Source organism: Numida meleagris, chromosome 4 (genome assembly GCF_002078875.1).
Source record: "Numida meleagris isolate 19003 breed g44 Domestic line chromosome 4, NumMel1.0, whole genome shotgun sequence".
Lineage (NCBI taxonomy): Eukaryota > Metazoa > Chordata > Aves > Galliformes > Numididae > Numida > Numida meleagris.
The window spans coordinates 4,608,337-4,629,817 of NC_034412.1; the positions used below are offsets into that span (position 1 = coordinate 4,608,337).

Sequence of the window (21,481 nt, forward strand, 5' to 3'; positions counted from 1 at the left end):
GAAGGGAAGGGAAGGGAAGGGAAGGGAAGGGAAGGGAAGGGAAGGGAAGCATAATAAATAGGTCTGATTCTCAACCCACTGGGGACTTTGTATCTGCAAAACAACCACCTGACCTGCAGCCAGAATGCTCCCAGGGCATGGCATGAACTTGAGGACACAGCATGGAAAGTAGAAGTGAGAATCAAATTGCACAAATTAGAAGGCTCTGTACAAGAAGCAAGAGCTGCACATCATGCTGGGCACAGCTTGCCTATGCCACTCCACTTCACCAAGAATTTAGGAATTACAGAAACCCTTGGTGACTTGATGGGAGGATTTGCAGAGCCAAAGTGTGCTCCGAGCTGCAAACAGGGACAGCATTCTCCAGACTCTGGGCAGAGACTTTTCGACCGCAGAGAGCAAAGTGCTCATTTTGTTCTAAGGAGGACAAGTTCAGTTCCAAGGAAAATGCCAGAAACCTTCAATTTAGTGTCGAGACAGAGAATGGCAGGGTTTGTTTTGTTTTCTTTTGTTTAAAGGAAACATTCTGCTCCCTGTGCGTTCTCCCAGCGCAGGACTACTGCCCTTAGCAGCAAAGTGAATGTTTCACTGCAGCCAAACCCTACATGAGCCAACAACAACCTGAGAGGTTCTGAGTGCGATGACATCTGGCTCTGGGGACAGAGGGGCATTCTGTGCAGGAGGGGACAGCCCACAGCTGCCCAGGCTGGGAGCGTCCGTCCCCCATCCTGGTCACATCACCCACTGCTTCACATCAGCAGAAATCCGGGAAAGTATTCCAAAAAGCAATGCCTAATCTGACAAGAGGGATAAATACTGTAGAATAACTCTCCCCCGCTCTGCATATGCTGCTGATCAAAATTGCCAAGTTTGCCCAGTATTGCCTTGAGAATGAAAGATGACTGTTTTCTGTGTGCAGATTGTGACTGCTCCACTGCTCATCCCTAAAAGAACCTGCACAAAGCCCTGGCCCCGCTCCTTGCCCCAGTGCCAAACGGCTTCCCGAGGTCCCTGCAAAGCTAGAAGCTTGCAAAAGGCTTACAGAGCAGCATTTCTCCCAAGTTAGCAAAAAGAAAAGAAGAACAAGTTGCTTCGAATGCCCTAAGCTGAACCTCTATTTCTGTCTTGTTACAACAGTGACCTCCAACAGTCAGCCTCGCGTTCTTTCCCTCTGGTTTTCATCATATCCCATCTGGGTGGGGGTGATCAGCAGAGCCCAAATCCTTGCCACATGGCTGCCAAGTGGTATTCTTTCAACAGGTTCAACACATGAAAAGAAAGAGCATGCCCTGTTGCCATTCAAGCACACGAATTTCTACTCACCGTTCCATGGTAGTTCCTGTACATCGGCATTTTTAGGATCCTTGTCAGGTACTCTTCCAGCTGTTTCTACAATTCAAACATTGAAACTTTAGAAGGGATGCAGGAATTTTCGTGAAAAAAAAACAATCAGAAATCCAACTGTCTGGTATCAGGAAGCAATCAATCAGGAAATCAGACACCCTTCAGCTCAACTGGATAAATGAACAGGTTGTTATGTGTTCACTGGGGATCAGAGCTCAGTGGCATGACGGCTTGACTGCAGGATGGCTTCTGTGCTTTGCAGTGCTGGCATCCTAGCACGTGACGCTCCCAGGTGTGCAGCAGGGATGCGCATCCCCTTGGTAAAAGGCGTGGGATTGCAATAAGGAAGGCAAGAGTCAAAAAATTAAAAAAAAAATTTTGAACTGAGGAAACCTTTTTCTTCCTCTTTTAAAGCTCTAACTTTGCACAGAGCAGCAAGGCGGGTGCAGCAGGGTGGGTGACCTGCACAGCCACGCAACGTGGCCCCTTGGGTGCTGGTGGCACAGAGCCCAGGAGGAAGCAGCCAGCAGGAAAGGGAGCGATCGGCGCCGGGTGAAGGAAGACGCCTTTCCAGGCTTGCAGCAAAGAGGTAGGAAGACACCCACCTGCTTCATGGCGGGGCCCATCTGTTCACATCTGATGAAGTTACAGGGAACACGTGTGGCTTGGCTAAAATTACCCATTTCGGCGTCGAGAGCCTGACTATCATCTCCTCTTTCAGATGGGGACGGACTGAAATCACTCAGATTTTGATGGCCGCGGGGCTGCCTCCATTGATGCAACCCGACCCTGCGAGCTGCCTCTTCTATCTATAAACTGCAGCAGGTGGGAGCAGGGGGACCATCACCCTTAGGCACCGTGGGCTAACTCAACCACAAGGCGTCTTTGCCCTTTCGAACCCAGAGAGCAGCATCACCCTCTTTGCACAGAGGAGGACTAGGCACGCCAGCAGCCCCCGCAGCGCTTACCCTGCGGCTGGAGAAGTGCTCCTCCCGCACCGTGCTCTCGGCGGTGTGTGGAAGGCTGGGCATCTGCCGCGGCTCTCCCCTCTTGATGGATTGTCTTCTCACCGTGTGGCTGCGAGGAAACACAAAGCCCAGCGTCGAGCCTAAGCGCACGCAGCACACCTCGATGCGTAACCACCCTCCTCGTGCAAGGCTTTTGCTTTTCCCAGTAGAAACCCCCAAACCCAATCCGACCCCAAAAAGAGATGGGTGAGCGGGAAAGCAAAGAAGGTATTTCAGACTGGTGTAGGAAGCTGGCCGCACGCACCTCCTGGTGGGGATGGGGATGCGCACGAAGGCCTTGTAGCGCAGCAGCTCCCGGTGGAACTCCTGGAAGTGCTTGAACTTCCTTTTCACCTGCCATGTGAACTCCCCGTGGGTCAGCTCGACGGTGTACACATTGAGGCTTGGGACCTGTGCAGGAGGACAACGCAGATCAGCCCTCCCGCTGCTGCTTGAAGAGCCCTCGTTGCGTCCTTAGGAGCATTAGGTTTTAAAGCAGATAGGAAACCTTCCCTCCTGAGCACACCCAGAGTTCACCTACAAACAGCATTTCAATAAAGCTGCACGGCAAGGGAACGGCATTCCTGGAAAGTGGGTTCTGACCTTCTTGGTGGAAGTGAAGCGCTCCACCTCCAGCACACGCACGCGCACGGGGCATCCCGCCAGGTAGGTCTGCGTGCCCGGCTCCTTGAATCCACGGGTGTGATAGATGGCGGAGAAGGGGATGCACGCTGCAAGGACCACACAGCCCGTTAGCACACCTCAGATGGACACGCCGCAGCACCGCGGGGATGCTGGGCTCTTACACACGCACGGGACCGGCGCCTTGACAACTCACCGGCACCTTTGGGATCACTCAGCACCTCCGAGTCGACCTCCTCCCCGTCGACGTGCAGCTCGCGGGTGTCCAGGCTCTCAATGATGTTGCTCATGTCTGCAGCGATCCTCTTCAGCGCTGTAGCAGCTGCATGGCCCTCGCGCTTCAGGGACATCTCAGAGCAGCGTGTGTCGGAGCCACGTGGGGCTGGGGGAGGAAGGAGCGGGGCTGTCATTGCCACATCCAACACCTCGGCATTCGTCCCAACCATCCCCGCCATGGCCACCTCCAATACCTCAACATGGCACCGAGTCCACACCAGCTGACCCCACCATTGCCGCCTGCAATGCCTCAATGCAGGATTCAGACTTCCTTCATCCCCATGCACCTTACACACTCGCCCCTGGCATCCAAAAAGGTCTCCCTGGCCTTTGTTCTGCTGAACAATAAACGTCACAGCTTGGCAGCATTGCTGAAAAAATACGGACAGGACAACGTGGCAGCACTTCACAGAAGCCGGTGCATTTCTGCTTCTAGAGGCTCTTACATTGTGTGAAAGAATGAGTTTTTTAAAAGAATTCACAACACTTCTGATGTTAAGTTCTGCAAAGAACACTGCCGTTGTTCTTGAGTGAGCTCCACAGAACGAGCTGGGTATGCTGTAATTAGGAAATAATTTAACATTTTAACAACGTTCAGCTGCTTTTGAGAGAACGCTCTTTTTTGTTTTCTCCTGGAACGAGTACATAATTTTATTATTATGTAAGGCCAATACCACGCAAGGCCCAAACCACGGCAAAATCACCCCAACAAAAAACGCCCATTTGACTTAAATCAGGAAGAACTGGGTCATCTCCCAGCAAGTGGGGTCCCATGCTGGCGTTAGGACCAGACATGGAACCAGCTCACTGGAGGGGTCACTCAAGAGGCCTGCCTGAATAACACAAACCCACCCACAGGCCTCTCTCATCCACAGGCCTCTCCCATCCACGTGTCCAACTGTGGAAGAGGCGTCCTTGCTTCACAGAAACCTAAAGCACATTCCCAGAGAAGAGGTTTGCACAAAGACCACCTCGAGCACTTCGCAGGAGCCATGCCACGATTTACCCTTGCAGGAAGGCAGCAGCCAAACTCCACACGGCTGGTGCTGGAGGAAGCCCGTGCAGGTGGGAGCACATGGGGCTGGGCGTGCATCCTCCCCTCCCCGCCGTGCCAGGTACAGCCATGCTCCTCTCCTCACATCAACTGACCCAGGTAGTTAATGGATAAACAATTAACCAGCGCGGCAATGCCTATTTGCTGAGGACCACGGTACAGCTGCATAACTTAAGATTTATTTCTTTATTATTAGGGTTTTTTTTTTTTTTTTTAAAGCTGAAGCTGTTTCCACAGCTGGCACAGACAAGCTCTGGGATAGAGCAGAGTCCAGACATGGTTGGACCTGAGTCAGCCCCAGCAGCAAGACTCTGCCCTAGAGATTAGAGACAGATTATGGGCTTGAGAGCAGAAATGAGCCTTGCTACAACCCAGCCAAAGCCCCAGGAGCCTGAGCAGCAGCTGAGCTAATGGAAGGCATGGAGTGCCCAACTGAGGCTGGGCGCAGCTCTGCAATCTGCTCCATCAGGCCGTGCTCAGCCCCGTGTGCAGACACCTCGTGCATGCTCAGGGGTGAGCTGAGCACCATGCCTAGGTTAGGTTAATGTACAACCAGCTGGGTGCAAGGATGGCTGGGAACAAACCCCCGGCAACAGCAGAGCAGGAGGGCTGCAGCATGGGGCTAAGGATGGGCAGCAGAACCTGCTGGTATGGAGGCTGCAATTATATGAAGGATCCAATGGTAGTGCATATCACAGAAGGGTGGGGAGTAGGACTAAATTAATTAGAAATGAAGTCAGCCCAGGTTTGTGCTCTTGCAGCCATCATGGCAGAACTGCAACAAGCTCAGACGCTGATGAGCACCACGCAGAACTAGGAAACCAGGACAGCCTCCGTTTGGGAAGGAGAAAGCACTTCCAGTAAAAACAGGCATTTCCTGCTGATGCTCTATCAACTCCCATCCCGGGGACGAGGAACACTAATCCCTGAACGCTGCACTGACCTCAGTTCTCACGACATCCCTCCCCGCACTGTGACCTTGTGGCAGGGCTGTGTGCAATGGCCTCTGCCCCACAGCCGGCTCTGCCCCTGCACAGCTCCCTGCACATCTCCCTGCACAGCCCGGCTTGGGCTGGGGCAGGGCAATAAGGGGAGGACAGAAGATACAGGCACCGAGAGCCCAGGCTGCGTGCCAAGGAAATCCTACGCACGATGCCCTCAGCACCTCCTGGCCCTGCCTAGAGATGAAAGGTTCTCCATGTAAATATTGCCCAATATTTCTCATATTTTAAACTTAAGTTTAGCTTCGGACCACACCTCCATGGAGAAATGCCCTCACCTCACAGGAGCTCCCTGCAGGAGGTGTTTGCACACTGGCAGCCCTGGATCCACACCCAGCACAGAGCAGTGCTGCCATCCCAAATCCCCAGCAGGTGCCAGAGCCCCACAGAGCACCTGGGGATGTCCGTGCTCCAAACCACATCCCCATAACAGGCACGCACTGGTTTTGTTTGCCTGCATGCCCTCTCACATCACCGAACAAGAATAAGGCATGGCTGCCATCCTGGATAGATAAACCAGAGCTGGAGAAGGACTGAAACATGAATCCAAGTCAACAGCAAACAGCACATTCGGGCATGGTCCCAATCGACACTGCTTATCTTTGGCCCAGTCCCAAGAAAAGCAAAATATTTCAAAACACTGTTTCCAAAACAATTATTCTCTGACAGCGAAGCTCCTTACATTTACCAGCAATACCTCTAAAAGCAGGAGCTAATTAGCACTTCCCGCTCTAATGACTGCAGCACAGCCTCTTGCCTCCGCGCTATCGATCTCTGCAGCCCTTCTCCCTGAGGACTGCTGCCAAGGCAGGAGCACGCCACGGGGATGCTCAGTGCTGGGAACTCCAGCAGCAGGGGACAGGAGTTCCCATCAGCAACATGGCTGTCTGCTCAGATCCCCGCTCAGCACTTTGCCCTACGGCTCGGAGCCCGGCCTTTCCCAAGGACTCCTTTTATTTGCTTCCCTAAGCAGTGACACGAAGGGAAAACATCACCGTGGTGCTCGCAGAGGAGCATCACTGCTGAGCTCAACGCTGATGCACGTGTCTGGAGCCAGCTCTGAGCCGCAGCAGTTTCCCAACCCCTGGGATGCTCTCGCTGTCGGGGCTGTGTTTCAGCCCTGCTCAGCCTTTGCTGGCAATGACAGGAATGCACATCACATCCCGTGCCCCACCTCAGACAGCACCACCTCCGCCAGGAAGCTGACCATGAGGTGCTCATCGGTGACTAACGCTGGCTGTCACCCAGCTGTTGGCCCAAGGTTTGGGCTCCCGGGGATGAGAGGTGCAGCACTTGGGAGCGCTGGCAGACACACAGCTCTTGGCACAGGGCATAAAAGCTGTATAGAAATCCTATATCTGGAGAGCTTGCCATGGAGACAGCGTGACGCAAAGGATCACGGAGTGACAATGAGCAGAGGTGACCGGGACCGCTGTGTCGGGATGCTGTGCATTTCTGCACCCTTATATATAGCTGAACACGTCATACAAATACAGGACATATTTCCACTATGTAAACGTATGCATCCCATACATCTCTCGAGGCTATTCTGGTTCTGCCAGATTGCGAGGAATTTGGGGGGCCCCGTCTGCAGGAGGGTTTGGGTCCCAGCTGAGGAATGCAAACACTCCAAGATGCACGTAGCAGACACCCAGAGCCAGGCACAGCACGGGCAGCTGCTCTGGGCTCAGCGTAATGGCATTTCTGTGCCTGCTGCCATTGATGTGTGGCTGAACGCAAGGGGATTGATCTCCAATGGTTCTGCTCATCATCAGGTTCCCAGTGAGCATCGACACGGCTCTTCTTTGCTCACGTTGCTGCTGGAAATCACACACAGAAGTATCCAAAGGTGCTTTGCTGGGCCATTGCCAGCAGGGAACCGTGCTGCAGGACAGTGAGGTTCTGGTGTCAGGAGCAGGTGAGCAGCGCTCGCTCAGCTTTTGGGTCAGTACCCGAGGAACTAAGCTCGGAAAGAGGCAAACTCAGCAGAAAACTCCCATGTACAAAGAAGGAACTTGCAGGAAGGAAATAGCAGAAAGCATTCTCCTGTGTTTCTTGCTTAAAAACAGCTAAACACCTGCAAATTTATGCAACACAGCTCGTTGACACACAGCCACAGTACTGACAGCTTTCTTAGAACAAAACAGATGCCTCGGATTTCTTTTTCTCCCTTCCCTCTATCCATCACAATGGTGCAGGCACTGGGAGATGCTGCTGAGCCCCATTCCTCCCCTGCTTTGCCCCCAGCACCCAGCACAGCACACAGGATGCCCACAGATCCCCATCCCCTTCTGGCCCTTCCTAGAGGCCACCAGGGTTACGACTTGCAAGCTCAGCCCTCTGAGCTCAATATGAGATGGGAACCTGCCCACCACCAGCCCCAGGTTAATTACTTTCTTCCCCCTATTTTCCCTCCCAGCCTCCTGAGAGCAGCGATGCTCTCCAAAAGGTTTCTGCAGACGGTTATATTCTTTCTGCACATTTAAAAAATAGAAAGGCTGCTTGGCAGAAAGCAAAACATTCGGTGGTTTTGGGGAAAGAAAGCACCCTGCCAGGGCTCCGACAGCATTCCTATCTCTGGTTCTTTCTGCCAGTGAACAGAGCGGCTCGTTTGCCACAATTGCTGCCAAACTGTCGTGGGATGGGGTTGCAAAGCAGACCCTTGAAGGCACCGTGACTCACTGCTACTCCATACTGGTGGGGCTCGCAGCTGGGTGGGACCCCTGCAAGAAATATCAGTTCACTGGGAACTCCTGTCATGGAAAAACACACTTCAGAGCATCTGGTCGGGACTACAGGAATAGGCATTTAGAAAAAGCAGAGCGGGAGACCAAAATATTCCCTTCTGTAAAGGCCACACTATGCACTGCCCGCTCGCCGAGTCGCTCCCACCACCCTTAGACTGCAATGGAGACCTGGGCACGGCCGCACGCTCACTCGAATAGAAAGAGACGATGCAGGGCCAACGCTCACAACGGGGGCTGTGATGTGGGGGGCAGGGGGAGGGGGGGAGTAAAAGAAGCATTTCCAGTTTAAAAAGGCGATCCTTTCTGGGAGATGGGTCGGTGAAACGGCTCCGTGCCGCATCCCTCCCGCGTGTCCGTGACCCGTGTGCCCCGAGGCACGGGGAGCGCAGAAAAGCAAGTTCCTGCCCAACGAGATAAGCAGAAACAACAACTGGACGTGAATCATCCACTTGCACGGACTTGGACAGAGCGCGTCACGGCGCTGATCTGTGGGATATTGTCTGCCTCATAGTGCTCTCTGTGTCCCCGCGCCGTGCCGGAGCGCCCCGTCCCCGCTGGGACATGGCCGCGAGCTGTGCACTTTCTCTTCTGCATTGCCTCCTAACTGCACCCTTTCCCCCTACACAGCCACCTCCTTTGGGCTCCTTTGGACCATTTCTTCTGTTATCTACACCTCCTCTGCCAAAAAGAAGGGATGGAGGAGGACGAGACGCCGCTCTTGCACAGAGATAACAAATGCAAACTGGCTGCCTTGCTGTCAGAGGGGAAGCATCGTTTCGTTTGCTGGGCTCTGTATGGTCAGCACCGCATCTCCAGAGCACAGAGGGAGAGTTCCAAGGCTGCAGAAATGTGACCAGTTGGAGTCCCAACGTGACTCTGTGCAGCCACAGGACTCTCACCAGGGAGATGCCACCACATCCATGGGGCTGCGATCTGCAACATCCCCATCCAGTCCCACTCTGACACATTTTCAGGCACATGAGCCTGACAACCACCTCAAGATAGAATCATTAAGATTGGAAAAGACCTCTAAGATCCCCAAGCCTAATCCCAAGCCATCCCCCCACTCCCACTGCCCATATCCCTCAGCGCCACATTCCCACGGCTCTGAACACCTCCAGGGACAGTGACTCCACCACCTCCCTGGGCACAGCCATCTCATCTTGGCGTTACAAACCTGCATTCTGGCTCCTTGCTCTCGCTGTGGGAGCATCGGGCAGCAGCCCCACCTGTAAATCCACGAGTCTGCCTCCTTCTTGCTCCCCCCAGGCATGAGAGCCAGGGAAGGGACACGTGTCCCTACCCCAGACACCAGCTGCCTCCCACCGCTCTGGGCTCCCTGTGCTGCGTGGGTGGGAGAGCAGCACGGTGCTCGTTTGGGAGAGAAACGCCAGGAACGGAGCTTTCCTCCTCCCCTCAACTCTTTTTTCCCCCTGCAATCCCTCTGCTTTCCAGGCTGCCCGACCAAATACCCGGGGGAATTTGGGAAGGGAAAAAGGATGAAAAGGTGATTTCCATCAGACAGCCCCAAGAGCATAGGACACGACACAGGCCATCCCGCACACAGTAGGAGGGAAGGCGAGAGGCCGTGGTCTGCTCCTGTGCTCCTGCCATCGAGCACTCCATCGAACAGACACCCACAGAAACACAAACCAAGGGCTCGAGCGAGGCTTTCCATCATGGGTGACAAATCCCAAAGCCTGCAGGAACCTCCATGACTGATACACCTGCTTTATGATGCTATGTGTTCCCCTGATACTTCCTTCCCTGAAGATTTGCTCACTTGCTTTCAACCCCTTTCCTGGGAGGGAATACATGTACCAAGCCAAGTTCAGCTCGTAACTAAGCGAGGCACAGCCACGCTTCCTTCGTGCAGAAGATGTTTCCTGTGTCACTGCTGGAGAGCAGCCCTGCTGTAAAACACGGGATCCTTCCTCTGCTGCAGCCACCCCCGTGGCCTAAAGAGCACTTCACCAATTACTGGGGATAACAATGTCAAGCTGACACAAGCCCTCACCACCGCTATTAAGTAGTGCAACTTTCTCGTCGAGGCATGTGATTTCAGGGTGCTTTGTGAAAGAGTGAAGTCACCAGCGAGGATCACCGGCCTCCTGCTCACATTTTCATTCTTTCTAACTCTAATTGTATCTTCAGCAGCTGAAGGAAGCTGCAGTTCTGATCCCAGGAAACTTCTGGATCTGCAAGAGCTCGGGGGACACCTGCCTCCCCCCATCGTGGGCAACAGCTTCTGACCACGGGAATCCCAAAAATCACTCAGCTGGGTCCTTTCCAGCAAGACCACAGCCTGAACACCCATTTCCAGCAACCCTCAAAAAGGAGGATGTTACGCATCCGGACAAAACTAAGCGTGCAGACAGGTGTTAAAGCAAGAAACTTAAGCAGAAAAGTTAAACCTTGACGGAAGGAGCATCTGCAGCACACAAGGATGGGGAAGGGCAGCCTGGGGATTCCCAAGCTCCAGGCTGGGGCTGAGGCTGCTGCAAGCATCCTGGGGCAGAGGAGCAGCTCCCAGACACCTGCGAGCCATCAGCATGAGCTCACGCTGCCAGGTGCCAGGGACACATTTTTGAGCAATTAAGGACGCTTGAAATGGCGTTCCCGCTCTCCGAGCAGTGAAGGGAAGTAGCATGCCATACCAAAACAGCGCTTCTTGCTGCGCTGCGGTGCCATCCCTTTCCTCGTTTTCTTCCAAGGAATGTCACATTAACACGGCTGCACCAGCTGTCGGGGATAGGACCGTAGGGAAACGCGGTCTCCTCAGAACATCCACCCCAACGCTTGAGGCACGGCGTGCGTTCACCTCAAGGCAGGACGCGGACACCAACGCAAGGTGCACAGCCCCGGGCACGCAGCAGGATCGCTCCGGGAGTAACCAGCTGCCCAGGGCAGCTCCCAGGCGTTCCGGGCTCCGGGTCCTCCAGCAGCAGCCTCTCAAAGCAAGGAAGCATCGCGCCAAATACACACAAAGCGCAAGCGGCGGAGAAGGCTCCGGGGCTGCCGAGCGGGGCCGTTGCGGGGAAGCCGTCGGGTCTCGGCCCTCGGGCGGAGCGGGGCGGGGCACGGGGTGCCGGGGTGCCCGCGGGACGCAGCCCCGACCCCCGCCCGGCGCGGGGCTACGGAGCGTGCAGCGGGAGCGAGGCATCCCGAGCGCGCACCGCGGGGCGGACGGCAGCTCCCAGGAGCGAAGTTTGCTCCCAGCTCAGCGACGGGAGAGCCCGACCGGCGCGTTCGCTCGCAAACAAACGCCCCGAGCGCAACCCCCAGCCCTTCCCCACCCTGCACCCGCAAGAAAGGGAAGGGAAGGGAAGGAATGGAATGGCAGGGCGAGCCGCCCGCCGCTCCGCACCCACCTCCTGCCCCCGGGGCGGCGGCCGCTCCATGGCGCCGTGAGTGCCAGTCCCGTCCCGTCCCGGGCTGTGCTGTCCCGTCCCGGAGCGGCGGGGCCGGGCCGCACCTCGCCCCGCTCCGCACCCCAACAGCGGCCCCAGCCCCGGCCCGGCCGCTCCCAGCCTATGAACGGGGCGGGCTGCGGGAAACCCCTCCCCGAGCCGAGAGCAGCGGGCGTGGGACAGCGCAGGAAGGGAAGGAGGGGCGGGGGGAGGAGGTTGCGGCTCAGCGCGGTGCCGGGCGATGCGCGGTCGAGGGAAAAATAATAACCTAGGAGCGCGCGTTTAGCGGGGGGAGAAAGTTTGCTTTTTGAAAGCGGAGATTTGCTGCACGCTGGGGTGACACCGAGCCCAGCTCCGCCGCCGGGACGCGCCTTCCCCTCTCGTGCACCCTCGGTTGCTTCAGTAGGAAGAAGCCGGCTGCTCGCCCTGCACGTAGCTCTGGCTCGGGGAGCAAACGAGAAAGCCAGAGCAAATTAACAAGGAATTAAATACGCAGGCGATGGTGTTTGTAGTGTAAGACAACTTATTAATTACGGTCACATACTGTCTGCGTCGGAGCAGTACGCAAATGCTGCATTTTCCACGCTGCTCCCCATGCACACTCCGAAAGCGCTTTTGAATAGGCAAAGCAGCAGATTTTTTGGGGAAGAGACAGAATTTTTGTTGCATGCGTAGAAAAGCACTGAACTGACAAGTGCAGAAGCAAAGCCCTCCACATGCTGAGCAGCTCTGGCAGTGGGGCTGGGGTGCTGGGAGCGTGCCCCAACCTCTCTGCAGTGCTCTACAGCCTCCACCCCTGCAGCTGCACAGGGACATCGTGGTTTTTCCTCCTTAAAGGATTTATTTCATTTTTTTGAACAGCCCCACATCTGCCCCACGTCAGCTCAGCCTGTTCAAACTGGGTCTCCCCTGTCTTGGCTCTCTGGGGGCTCACTGAGAACAGCGTGGGGGTGATGCCCTTCACGCTTAAAATCAGACCGACCAATCTGAGCTGGGTTCCCAGCAGCGTTGCAACACAGCTTCTGTCAGTGCTGAGCTCTGACACTGCTCCGCTCAGCACTGTGGGGAGCTGTGAGTGCAAGTGGTATCAGGCAAGGGAATTAGCACAGGCAGCTGGAGCACTCAGCATCAGGAGTGCGTTGGAGACAAGCCGGGGGAACTGTGAAGCAAAGAACAGGGGAAATGGAAATGATGGAAAGTCACCCTGTGGTTGTGACATCCCCATCTCGTTTCAATGCACAGGCAAAGCTGTGCTCGAGAAGGACGTGCTGCCCCACACTGCTCGTGGCAACATACGGGGTGGGAAGTGCTGGAGTGCAGGCAGGGGAATACCTCTCCGGGCACCACCTGCAGGGGATGCCCCATCCCTGCCAGCTGTTCAGGTTCCCCTGCTAACCCCACAGCTGCCTGGACCATGCCCGCTCCCATCCCTGGTTGCAGAGGGACCATCTCCAGCCCAGGGGACAGCACGCACCGTGCCCACATCTGGCTAGCTGAGTTCTGGGAGATCTTAATGAATTCATGAACAGTAGCTCGATTAATGCATACTTAGGTTAGGCTTACTTTGGCCCAAGCGAGCAAACATCTTGATGAGCACTATGGCACCTACGTACCAGACTTCCCCCATCCTGAGCACCGGAGCATTCCCATCACCCTCCCTGACCCAGAGGCAATCCACAAAGCGGATGAGTGGCACGTGCCTCGTAAAATACCTCAAGCTCTGAAGAAACAAAGTGCTGTCGGACGGCCGCAGAGCAGGCAGGGCTGGGGGTTCCTTTGTTCTCTGCTCCCACCGACTTTCAGCCTCCAGGACCGCCTGTGCAGCTCTCCAAGGGCGCTTCCTGCTGTCACAGGGATGCCACGTGTGCTAATTCAAGGTGAGCACACTGCGTGGTGTCACACGGGGAGCCACGCCACCAGGCTCTGGAAAACCAGGGTGGGAACATTAGGAGCAGTGTCAGAATGATTTCTAATATTATTGTTTTGTTTTTTTTTTTTTAGCTGCAATTTAGTCATGTTTTTCCTTCTCTTTAAAAAGGGAACACCTGAGGAGTTGGGATGCATAACGCACACAGAGACATCTGCAGAAGGGCTTCTCGGGGACGGCTGGGAGCCTGTGCTGCTGCACAGCAAACGCAGCCCTCCAGCTGAAGGCAAAGAAATGGAGAGTTTATTTATTCGTTTCTCTTACACAAAGCCCTGTGCCCCGGTCTCGCCCCTGGGCACTGCTGCGGCCAAGCACGGGAGAGGGGAGGAGCAGAGCACAGCGGTGCTCCTAGAGATGTGCCCAGCGCTGCTCTCGGCGAGGGGGCAAGCAGCACGCGGTGGGCAAAAGCTGCCATCGTCTCTTGCAGGCCTCACAGGCCGCGCTCTTGCAGCAGGGAGAGCAGTCTCCTCCGTGCTGTTTCCTTCCTCCCCCGTCCTCCCAAGGAAGCGGCTGCCACCCCTTCAGGAGGAAGAGGCTGGGGAGGAAGTCGGCGCCGTGCCACGCTGCCTCCTGGGAGCTGTAGTCACATCTTCTGGCCAAGTCCTGCGCTGTGGCACTCCCCGCAGCCACGTCCAGGCCCGGGGACGGCAGACCCCCGGGGCTGGGTTGCTGCGAGAGGCGCTGAGCGCGATCGTGTTTGGCCAGGATATTTTGGTTTGCTTTCACACCTTCCCCTTCTCGCAGAATTCCCATGGAAACAAAAACAAAGCTCTCGCTGTTTGGGTATTTTTTTTTTTTTTTTTTTTCCCTCTCAAGGGAGAAGAGTGAATGAAAAGGGAAAAAAACTCGCCAACTTGGTCTGGGGCCGTGCGGGTACCGGGATGCCCTCGTGTGGCTGCGGGGCCAGGCCTGGGCGCTGGAAGTGGAGCTGCTGCGCTGTGCAGCGCTGCTCTGAGCCCCGAGCAATGCCAGGCACGTCAGCGAGCCAACAGCGACTGGGGGAAGGAGAGTGCAAACCGGCTCATATGGTGCTAAGCGGAGACGCGCGCTGGCTTGCTATTTAAAGCTGCGCAGTAGCAGGCATGGCAGGTTTGAGTGAGCTCAGCCAGTCCATCTGAAAACAATTTGCATGGTCCTCTCCAGCCCAGGATCTCAGGCAATACCATGCAACAAGAAATACCACGCGGCGGTGTCTGAGAGCAGTCACCAAACGCTCCCTGAGCTCTGGCAGCTCGGGGCTGTGCCCACTGCCCTGGGCAACATGTGCCATGCAGAGCCTTTCCTGAACCTACACCTGATGCACCCACGTTCCCTTGTGCTCTGTCGCTGTCACAGAGAGCAGAGCTCAGCGCTGCCCCTCCGCTCCCTGTGAGGCCAAACCGTCCTCCCTCCCCTAACAGCACTCCCATGCTGTCTCCTGCCCGAAGGCAGCAAGAGGAAAGCAAGATGCAGCCCGAGGCCGGGATTTGGGGGATGCCTCGGTTTTCCCTTGTCTACATCAATAGCATTGTTTCTAATGTATTCTGAGATGTAGCTCATGAAATGGGTGAATTACACGTTTTATCGTTCATCCATAGCAGGTTGTCAAGGAGGTACGTTATTATTGGCAACTAGAAAGGAACTAACAAATATTCTTAAAGTATGTAACGAGCACTTGAGTAAGAGTCAAATAATGAGTGTTTCTTCAGAGACAAATCTACGCAAGATATGCTCCACCTGTTTTGTTAACTGACAAAGGCTTATATAAGCTGGGCGTTACATAAAACCCTAAAATAGGGAGCCAGAGAACTCCCCCACCTTTGGATGAAGGCACGACCGCTGAAGTGTGTACCTGGGGTGACATTAACCTGGGTCTGCTGGAGCCAACGTGCAGCCCTGTAAGCCCCGGGCTGGCCAAAGTCCCCACATTTCTCCAGAACCTGCCATCAAAATAACACTCTCCAGGCAGCTTCATCATCACAGTGCTGGCCTGAGAACATATATCTGTGCCCGTGTTCTCTTGTGCACCATAAAACCCCATCTGATCCCGGGGCACCATCCCAAGGGGACTGCTGTCCGTGCTTAGGAAAGAGGATGTAAACACAGCACGACTGCAGGGAGAGGTCTCCAGCGCTCTCCTGATCCACAGGGATTTGCACACGAGGGACTTCCCAACCCTGAAGTGCTGTCTTTGCACTTCTGCAGCCACTGGCAGCCATTTCTTTCAAGAATTGGCCTGGCCAGGCTTTGAGTTCCTGTGAATTTTTAACTTCTGCAGTACCGTGCAACAAGAAACGCTGCAATCTACCATGCCATAATTTCTACATGGAGAAAACTGAACCCACGTGTTGCAAGATCAGCTCCTATAGCTAGAACCAGGCAGGAGGTCGGGGTGCAGGCTGTTCGCTGGGTCCGGCCTGCCTGTCTGACTGTCTCTAGGCATATCACCTGCCTCGGTAAAATCAGCCTTTCTCCCCAGACACCTTGCATCCCGCCTTAAAAAGCACGATTCCAAAACTCAGACAATACAGTCAGCCCACACGGATGGTTACTTCCAGACATCCGTGAAGAGGATTTGCATCTCTGCTCACAGCCCGGGCACCGATCCCCCTCCCGGCACAGACGTGAGAGGCAGCTGTGAGAAAATCAGGGATCCTTATCTGCTGGGGGACGGCAGGGGACAACGAGCTCCACACATAGGATTACTGGCAGGGCAGAGCCAAACGTGTCAGGACTCTCTTGACTACAAGGGTGCCATTCATTGCAGCAATCAGTACTTGCAGAAACACGCCAAGGCCGCGGTGTGACTCTGCCTGACTTGGCACAGGCCATCTGCCCAACCCTTGCTGTGAGTGAATGGGAGCTGCACGGAATGGGTTTGGGTGCAACTCCTCTGCTCCTGGAGCATCCTCCCTGGATGCATCCTACAGGCTTCAAGGTGCAGACAGACAGAAGGCAGGCAGCCTGGAGCAGAGAAAAGGACAAAAAAAGGGAGATAAAATGCAAGCTGTCCAGCTCCAGAAAAAGAAAGAAAAAAAAAGGAAGGAGGGAAAGAAGGAAGGAAGGAAGGAAGAAGGAAAGAAGGAAGGAAGAAGGAAAGAAGGAAGAAAAAGAAAGAAAAAAGCATAGCCTGGATTTGGTTTCTTTTTTTGTCATTTATCTTACTCCTGAGTTAATTGAGATGACTCAGATAAGGCAGTGGTGACCCCTAGTGCCCTCTCCAGCTGCAGCTTCCAGTGTTACTCCGTACAGTTATTTAAGCACAATTCGTTAAAAACCAGCACCTTTCAGACGTGCTCACTCAAAGAGCCTCTCCCTCTCTCAGACACAGGACCTAATTTCCTCTCTCTGCTCAGACCCCATCACCGTGAGGCGTTCGCTGCAGCATCCCTTTGTTGCTCTTGGCTGCGAACAAAATTATACACATTTACTCGTGCAACAACATATTATATTCCATTGAGTCTTTATCATAGTACATTTATATTTATTATACTCACAGAAGAAGAAAGAAGAGCCTGTTTTGTTAACTCCAAGCCTGTCAATAGTTCAGAACAGCCATTCAGAACTCCTGAGAGGAGGCCTTTGTCTGGGATAAAGTGTACTTGCAGCAGCAAGCCACGGAAAGGAGCAAGTCTGCCCTGTGACAGGCATCGGTATGCACGGCTGTGTTTTTCTTTCTGAAAAGGCCAAGGCTGTTCCTGTGGCTCAGCCCACACCAGCGCATCCGCCACCCAGCCCACTCTGCTGGGTGAGGCCGGGCATCTGACAGGGGCAGTGCTTTGCTCATTCTGGGCCTAGAAGGGTGTGCTGTAATGAAAATCCCTTTTTGCAGGGAATGTTTCCAGTTTTAGCCCAGGTTCTGTGCCTGCCCTGCTCACGGGGTCGTCCTGCTCATGCCTGCGCCGTGAATCATTTCTGCCTGGCTTAGTAAAAACCACAGGTTTCCCGGTTAAGTTCCCACTTCTTTTTCCCCGGAGTTTTATTTGTAAAGTAGGTTTCAAAGAAAGGATAGGAAGCGTGCGAGTCATTGCATAATTTGATTTTATCAGGTTTATCTCTCTCTACCCTTGCATAACCGTGAGCCAGTGTATGCGCTGCTCTCCTCTCTCTGGAGCAGGCCCTGCCCACATTTCTCCATTCATTTCTTTTTCCTCCGCTTTAATTAAGCATATGCAAAAAACACTGCTTGCACGTGGGCATCCCCTGAGCCCTCTGGCTGAGTGTCAGAGTGCACCAGCCAATCCGGACCCACCCAGCTGCCAAAGGTGAGCTGGAATCACCCTCCTGACCATACCTCGATTAAAGACTGGGTTTTTTTCCTCCCAAAGGCTACGCTTGCTCAAGGAGACTACAAACCCTGCAGCTTGCTTTGTGAAGCAAGCCACCAGGATTCCAGCGTTCATACTGAAAAATCTGGAAACAACGGGGGGCAAACGGCAACCACGCCTGGAGGGGAGGTGGTCAGACAAGGCAGATGTCACTTCCCATCCCAAATGCTCCAAATTCGCATGCGGTGCTGCCCAGGCACAGCCACGAGCAAGGCAGCTGCTTTCCCCTAGTTCCTTTTTTTTTTCATCCGCACTCTGTTTCAAAACTTTCCTGATCAAAACTGTCCCGTCGGAAAGCTGCCCTGATGCACTTTGTAACCCCACGCATCCGCTGGAATTCCTGGGGACCTTCCGGCACAGGTTTTGGTGGAGTGTTTCCCCAGCAGCCCCAGCTCGGTGTGGCTCATTGCAGGTGTGTGCAGTGCCGGGAGTTGGGGCTGGTGCTGAGCAGCAGGCAGCCCTCAGACTTTGCTCCTGAGCGCACTCCCATTGAGCGAGAACCTCCTGAAACCCGTGCCCTCTGTTCCATGCATAAAGCTCACAGCTGGCCTGACCCAGACCCTCACTAGGACATGAGAACGGGCAGTGGGAATAGGGATGCCCTGATTGTAGCCTTGTTGCAGCACCAAGCCCTGGGCAGTGTCACCAAGAGCCACCGAGCAGCTCCATCCCCTTCAGCAGAGCAGTCCCGAGGCACAGTGGCAGGAGCTCTGAGCTGAGCAGAAATCCTCCAGCAGCGCCAGCAGGCTGCTCCCATGCTGCAAAGCAACTGCTGCTGTGAAGAGCAAGAGAGGAGGAAAACCCAGGCTGGGGTGGATGCCACCTCCAACAGGAACAAGCTGCACAGATGTTGTTTTCCTTCAGCTGAACTGAAAATCCGTGAGGAAGCATCAAGCCAGACTCAAAGAAGTTGTTTTACCCTTTGGCAAACACACACGCAAAAGGGCCAAATGCAGTGCGTTGCCATTCCAGAGTTTTAAATGCAAGATAAAGCAGACATCAGTCCCAGTTCCCCAGCACGCCGCTTCCACCTTGCCCAAGCGCTTCACTAAAAACAGTTGCATCACTCCCTATTCCTCTTTTTCCTTTTTTTGGAGAGACCCAGCCATTTTGTACAGTTTGAGTAAAAGAGGCTTTTTCAAAGAACGAAAACTGAAAAAAAAAAGGAAGAAAAAGAGAAAAAGAAAACAACAATCGAAGGAGAACGAAGGCCACACGCACGTCCCAGCAGAGTGCATGCAGTCATTCCTGTTTGTACTCACCTCGTTGTCAGCAGCACGGACACCAGGAGGGCATTTCCACCTCCCTGCAGTTCCGCCCAGAGTGCTGCGAAGACTGCAGCAAAAGTACCCACAGGGTACAACAGCACAGAGCGAGTTGTCTTTTTCAAGGAAATACCTGGACATGGGCGTTTATCAGAGGCCCGGGATCACGGTGCTGAGCTGCCTGGTATTTACCTAAGGGCGCAGCAACGCCTATTTACCCGGCTAATCCAGCAGGTAATGGAGGAAAATGCTGAAGGAAGGGCACTCAGCACTTTTGCATTTCACCAGAATTTTGTGCTGCCTCAGCAGCGTCCCATCACAGATTTCTGAAAATCATTAAATACCTATATATATGAAGAATGCAAACAGAACGGCCAGTTGCATCCAGCCTTATGGGCATCAGTCATTAAACCTCCCAATGAAAGCAGGCGTGGGGTGCCAGATCCCCCTGCTTTGCCCTCTGTGCACGGAGGGAACACGCACCTGAACCACAGCGTGTTGCTCAGCAGCCCAGCTGTGCAGGGCACAGCCCCCTGCACGCACCGATGAGCAACGAGCGCTGCTGGGTCGGAGGCAGCTCGTGACACGGGGCTGCACCTTCCAGCTGAGCACACCCAAGGTTTTGGAGCCGGGACAACACAGGCTGCTATTTGCTTTGAGTCACGTCATTCATCCCAGCGTCCCTCCAGGCAGATCGTTATGCAAAGGACCGGCACTTACTTGTACTTTTGGCACCAGCGTTGGCCAAAATGACACTTGCTCCCAAATCCGTAGGGTTTCCCAATGGCCTCGGCTGTTCCTGGGGCTGCTGGCTTGCAGTGGGGGAAGCAGGTGTGGGAGGCACAGCACCCAGCTGCCCAGCATCGCCCGCTGCTCGCAGCGGTGCTTCCTGCTTCCCACGTCACCCGGTGCTGCACCAAAACGCAAAGCGCGGGCAGCTCGCGGCCTCCCCTTTCCGCCGCCCCAGAGAATGAGTTCATCTGCTGGGTTTTGGTGTGAAGGCAGAGAGAAGAAACTCCCTTGCGAATCGCTGGGAAAAAAAAATAAAAAAACAACCCAGCATGCTGCTATTTCAAATTTTCCAAAAATATTTTGACGGGGTAGCTTTGCTTTTTTGTTATTTTTATTTTCTCCTCTCTCTGTTCCCTATCACTTCTGGTGCAAACCTGATCCTGGCAGGCTTTCGAAGAACAAGCTGAGAGGAAGTGGAAAGGCATGGCCAGGTACAGCTGCTGGCTAATTATTTCCTATACATGCTCGATGTTGCACATGACATCTGCTGAAATAGCAGCTTTTCAGGGAAGAGGTATCTAATGTCTGTGTGGTTTTAGGGGCAAATTCAGCAACGACAATTTGCTTTGCTAGAATTCGAGCACAAGGACCAACCTTCAGACAGGGAAAAACGTGGCAATCTTGAAATGCCAGACTGGTTTTTCACTCTTGGAACCAAAATCCCACTGCATTCTTAAAGCATTGGAGAGACAACACCGCTCATTACCCAATTCCTTTGGTTTGCTGGAAACCAATCCCACACTTTCTGCTCTGCACGTGCCAGGCTGGGACCTGGGATCCTGGCCAGGACGTACTCTGATGGCTGATTTGCAGGAGGCTCCTCCTGACCTCAGCCCTGAGCATTTTGGAAACTGGGCTTTGCAAAGATGCCATCAAGGGAACGCCCTTGCCTTTGGATCTCAACAGCCAGAGGTGACTCCAGGAGATCACAGCACAGCACAGGGTTAGGCTGGGGCGGTGCCGCTATCTGTGACTTCACTGGGCAGCAGTCAGCAAGAGTCTGGAAAAGAACTGGTTTTAATTAGGGGCAGTAATGCTCATTAAGGACTGAGCACTGTGCTGAGTCACACAAAACAGCACGGAGACTGCTTAGGGCCATGAAGTGGAGTCTGTCCTCCTGAAACCCTTCCCGTGAGGGCTCCCTCGCAATGAGGAAGCTCAGTGTCAGCAGGTGAGCTGCCTTCTGGGAGCTGTAGTTCCCTGGAAAGATGAACCCTCAGCCTTCCCGGAGCTGTGCCAGCAAAGCTGCAGGCCTGCACAGGCTTCCGTTGCTCTGGTGCAGGGGAAAACAGGGTTCAGATTAAACGAGGGCATTTTTATTGGCAACTCTGCTACCAGAGCTTGGAAATCAGCGCACCGCAGTGGGAAAACTCAAAGGTGCTTGGGAGCATCAGACACCACGGAAGAAACTTTCGCCTCGGATGAGGATGGGAAAGGGGAGGTCTTTTTGGACCCTGCAGTCAGAGTGAAACCAGCCTGGGGTTTACTGGGAGGAGTAAGGTCTGCTTGAGAAGAGCAAACCTGGCGATGAACCAGGCACAGCCAAGCCCTCGTGGGTTAGTGGAGATGAAAATATTCTCTCAGAGTCAAAGAAAATTGTTCTGCGAAAAGAGACAGGGCTGAGACCCAAACCTCTGCCTGCCCTGTGGAGAACAGCCCCTCTGCTTTTGCCCAAGGACGAGGCTTCAGGGCAATGCATGCTGCAGATC

General features: G+C 54.3%; 1 protein-coding gene across 4 annotated transcripts in view; it reads right to left on the reverse strand.

Annotated features, from left to right (window-relative positions):
* Positions 1–19,851, reverse strand: part of PLD1 (phospholipase D1) — a 48,338-nt gene extending 28,487 nt beyond the window's left edge. Inside the window, exons 1-7 of one of the 4 annotated variants that reach the window (XM_021395055.1) lie at positions 19,701–19,851; positions 13,194–13,404; positions 3,190–3,375; positions 2,955–3,082; positions 2,617–2,762; positions 2,313–2,421; positions 1,324–1,389 (exon numbers count right to left, since the gene is read on the reverse strand). In XM_021395055.1, the coding sequence (XP_021250730.1) occupies positions 1,324–1,389; positions 2,313–2,421; positions 2,617–2,762; positions 2,955–3,082; positions 3,190–3,343 (603 nt within the window). In that variant the 5' untranslated portion in view covers positions 3,344–3,375; positions 13,194–13,404; positions 19,701–19,851. Of the gene's footprint in view, positions 1–1,323; positions 1,390–2,312; positions 2,422–2,616; positions 2,763–2,954; positions 3,083–3,189; positions 3,376–4,275; positions 4,298–11,442; positions 11,615–13,193; positions 13,405–19,700 lie in introns of those variants that run through there. The other 3 variants (XM_021395054.1, XM_021395056.1, XM_021395057.1) reach the window with 3 other exon arrangements.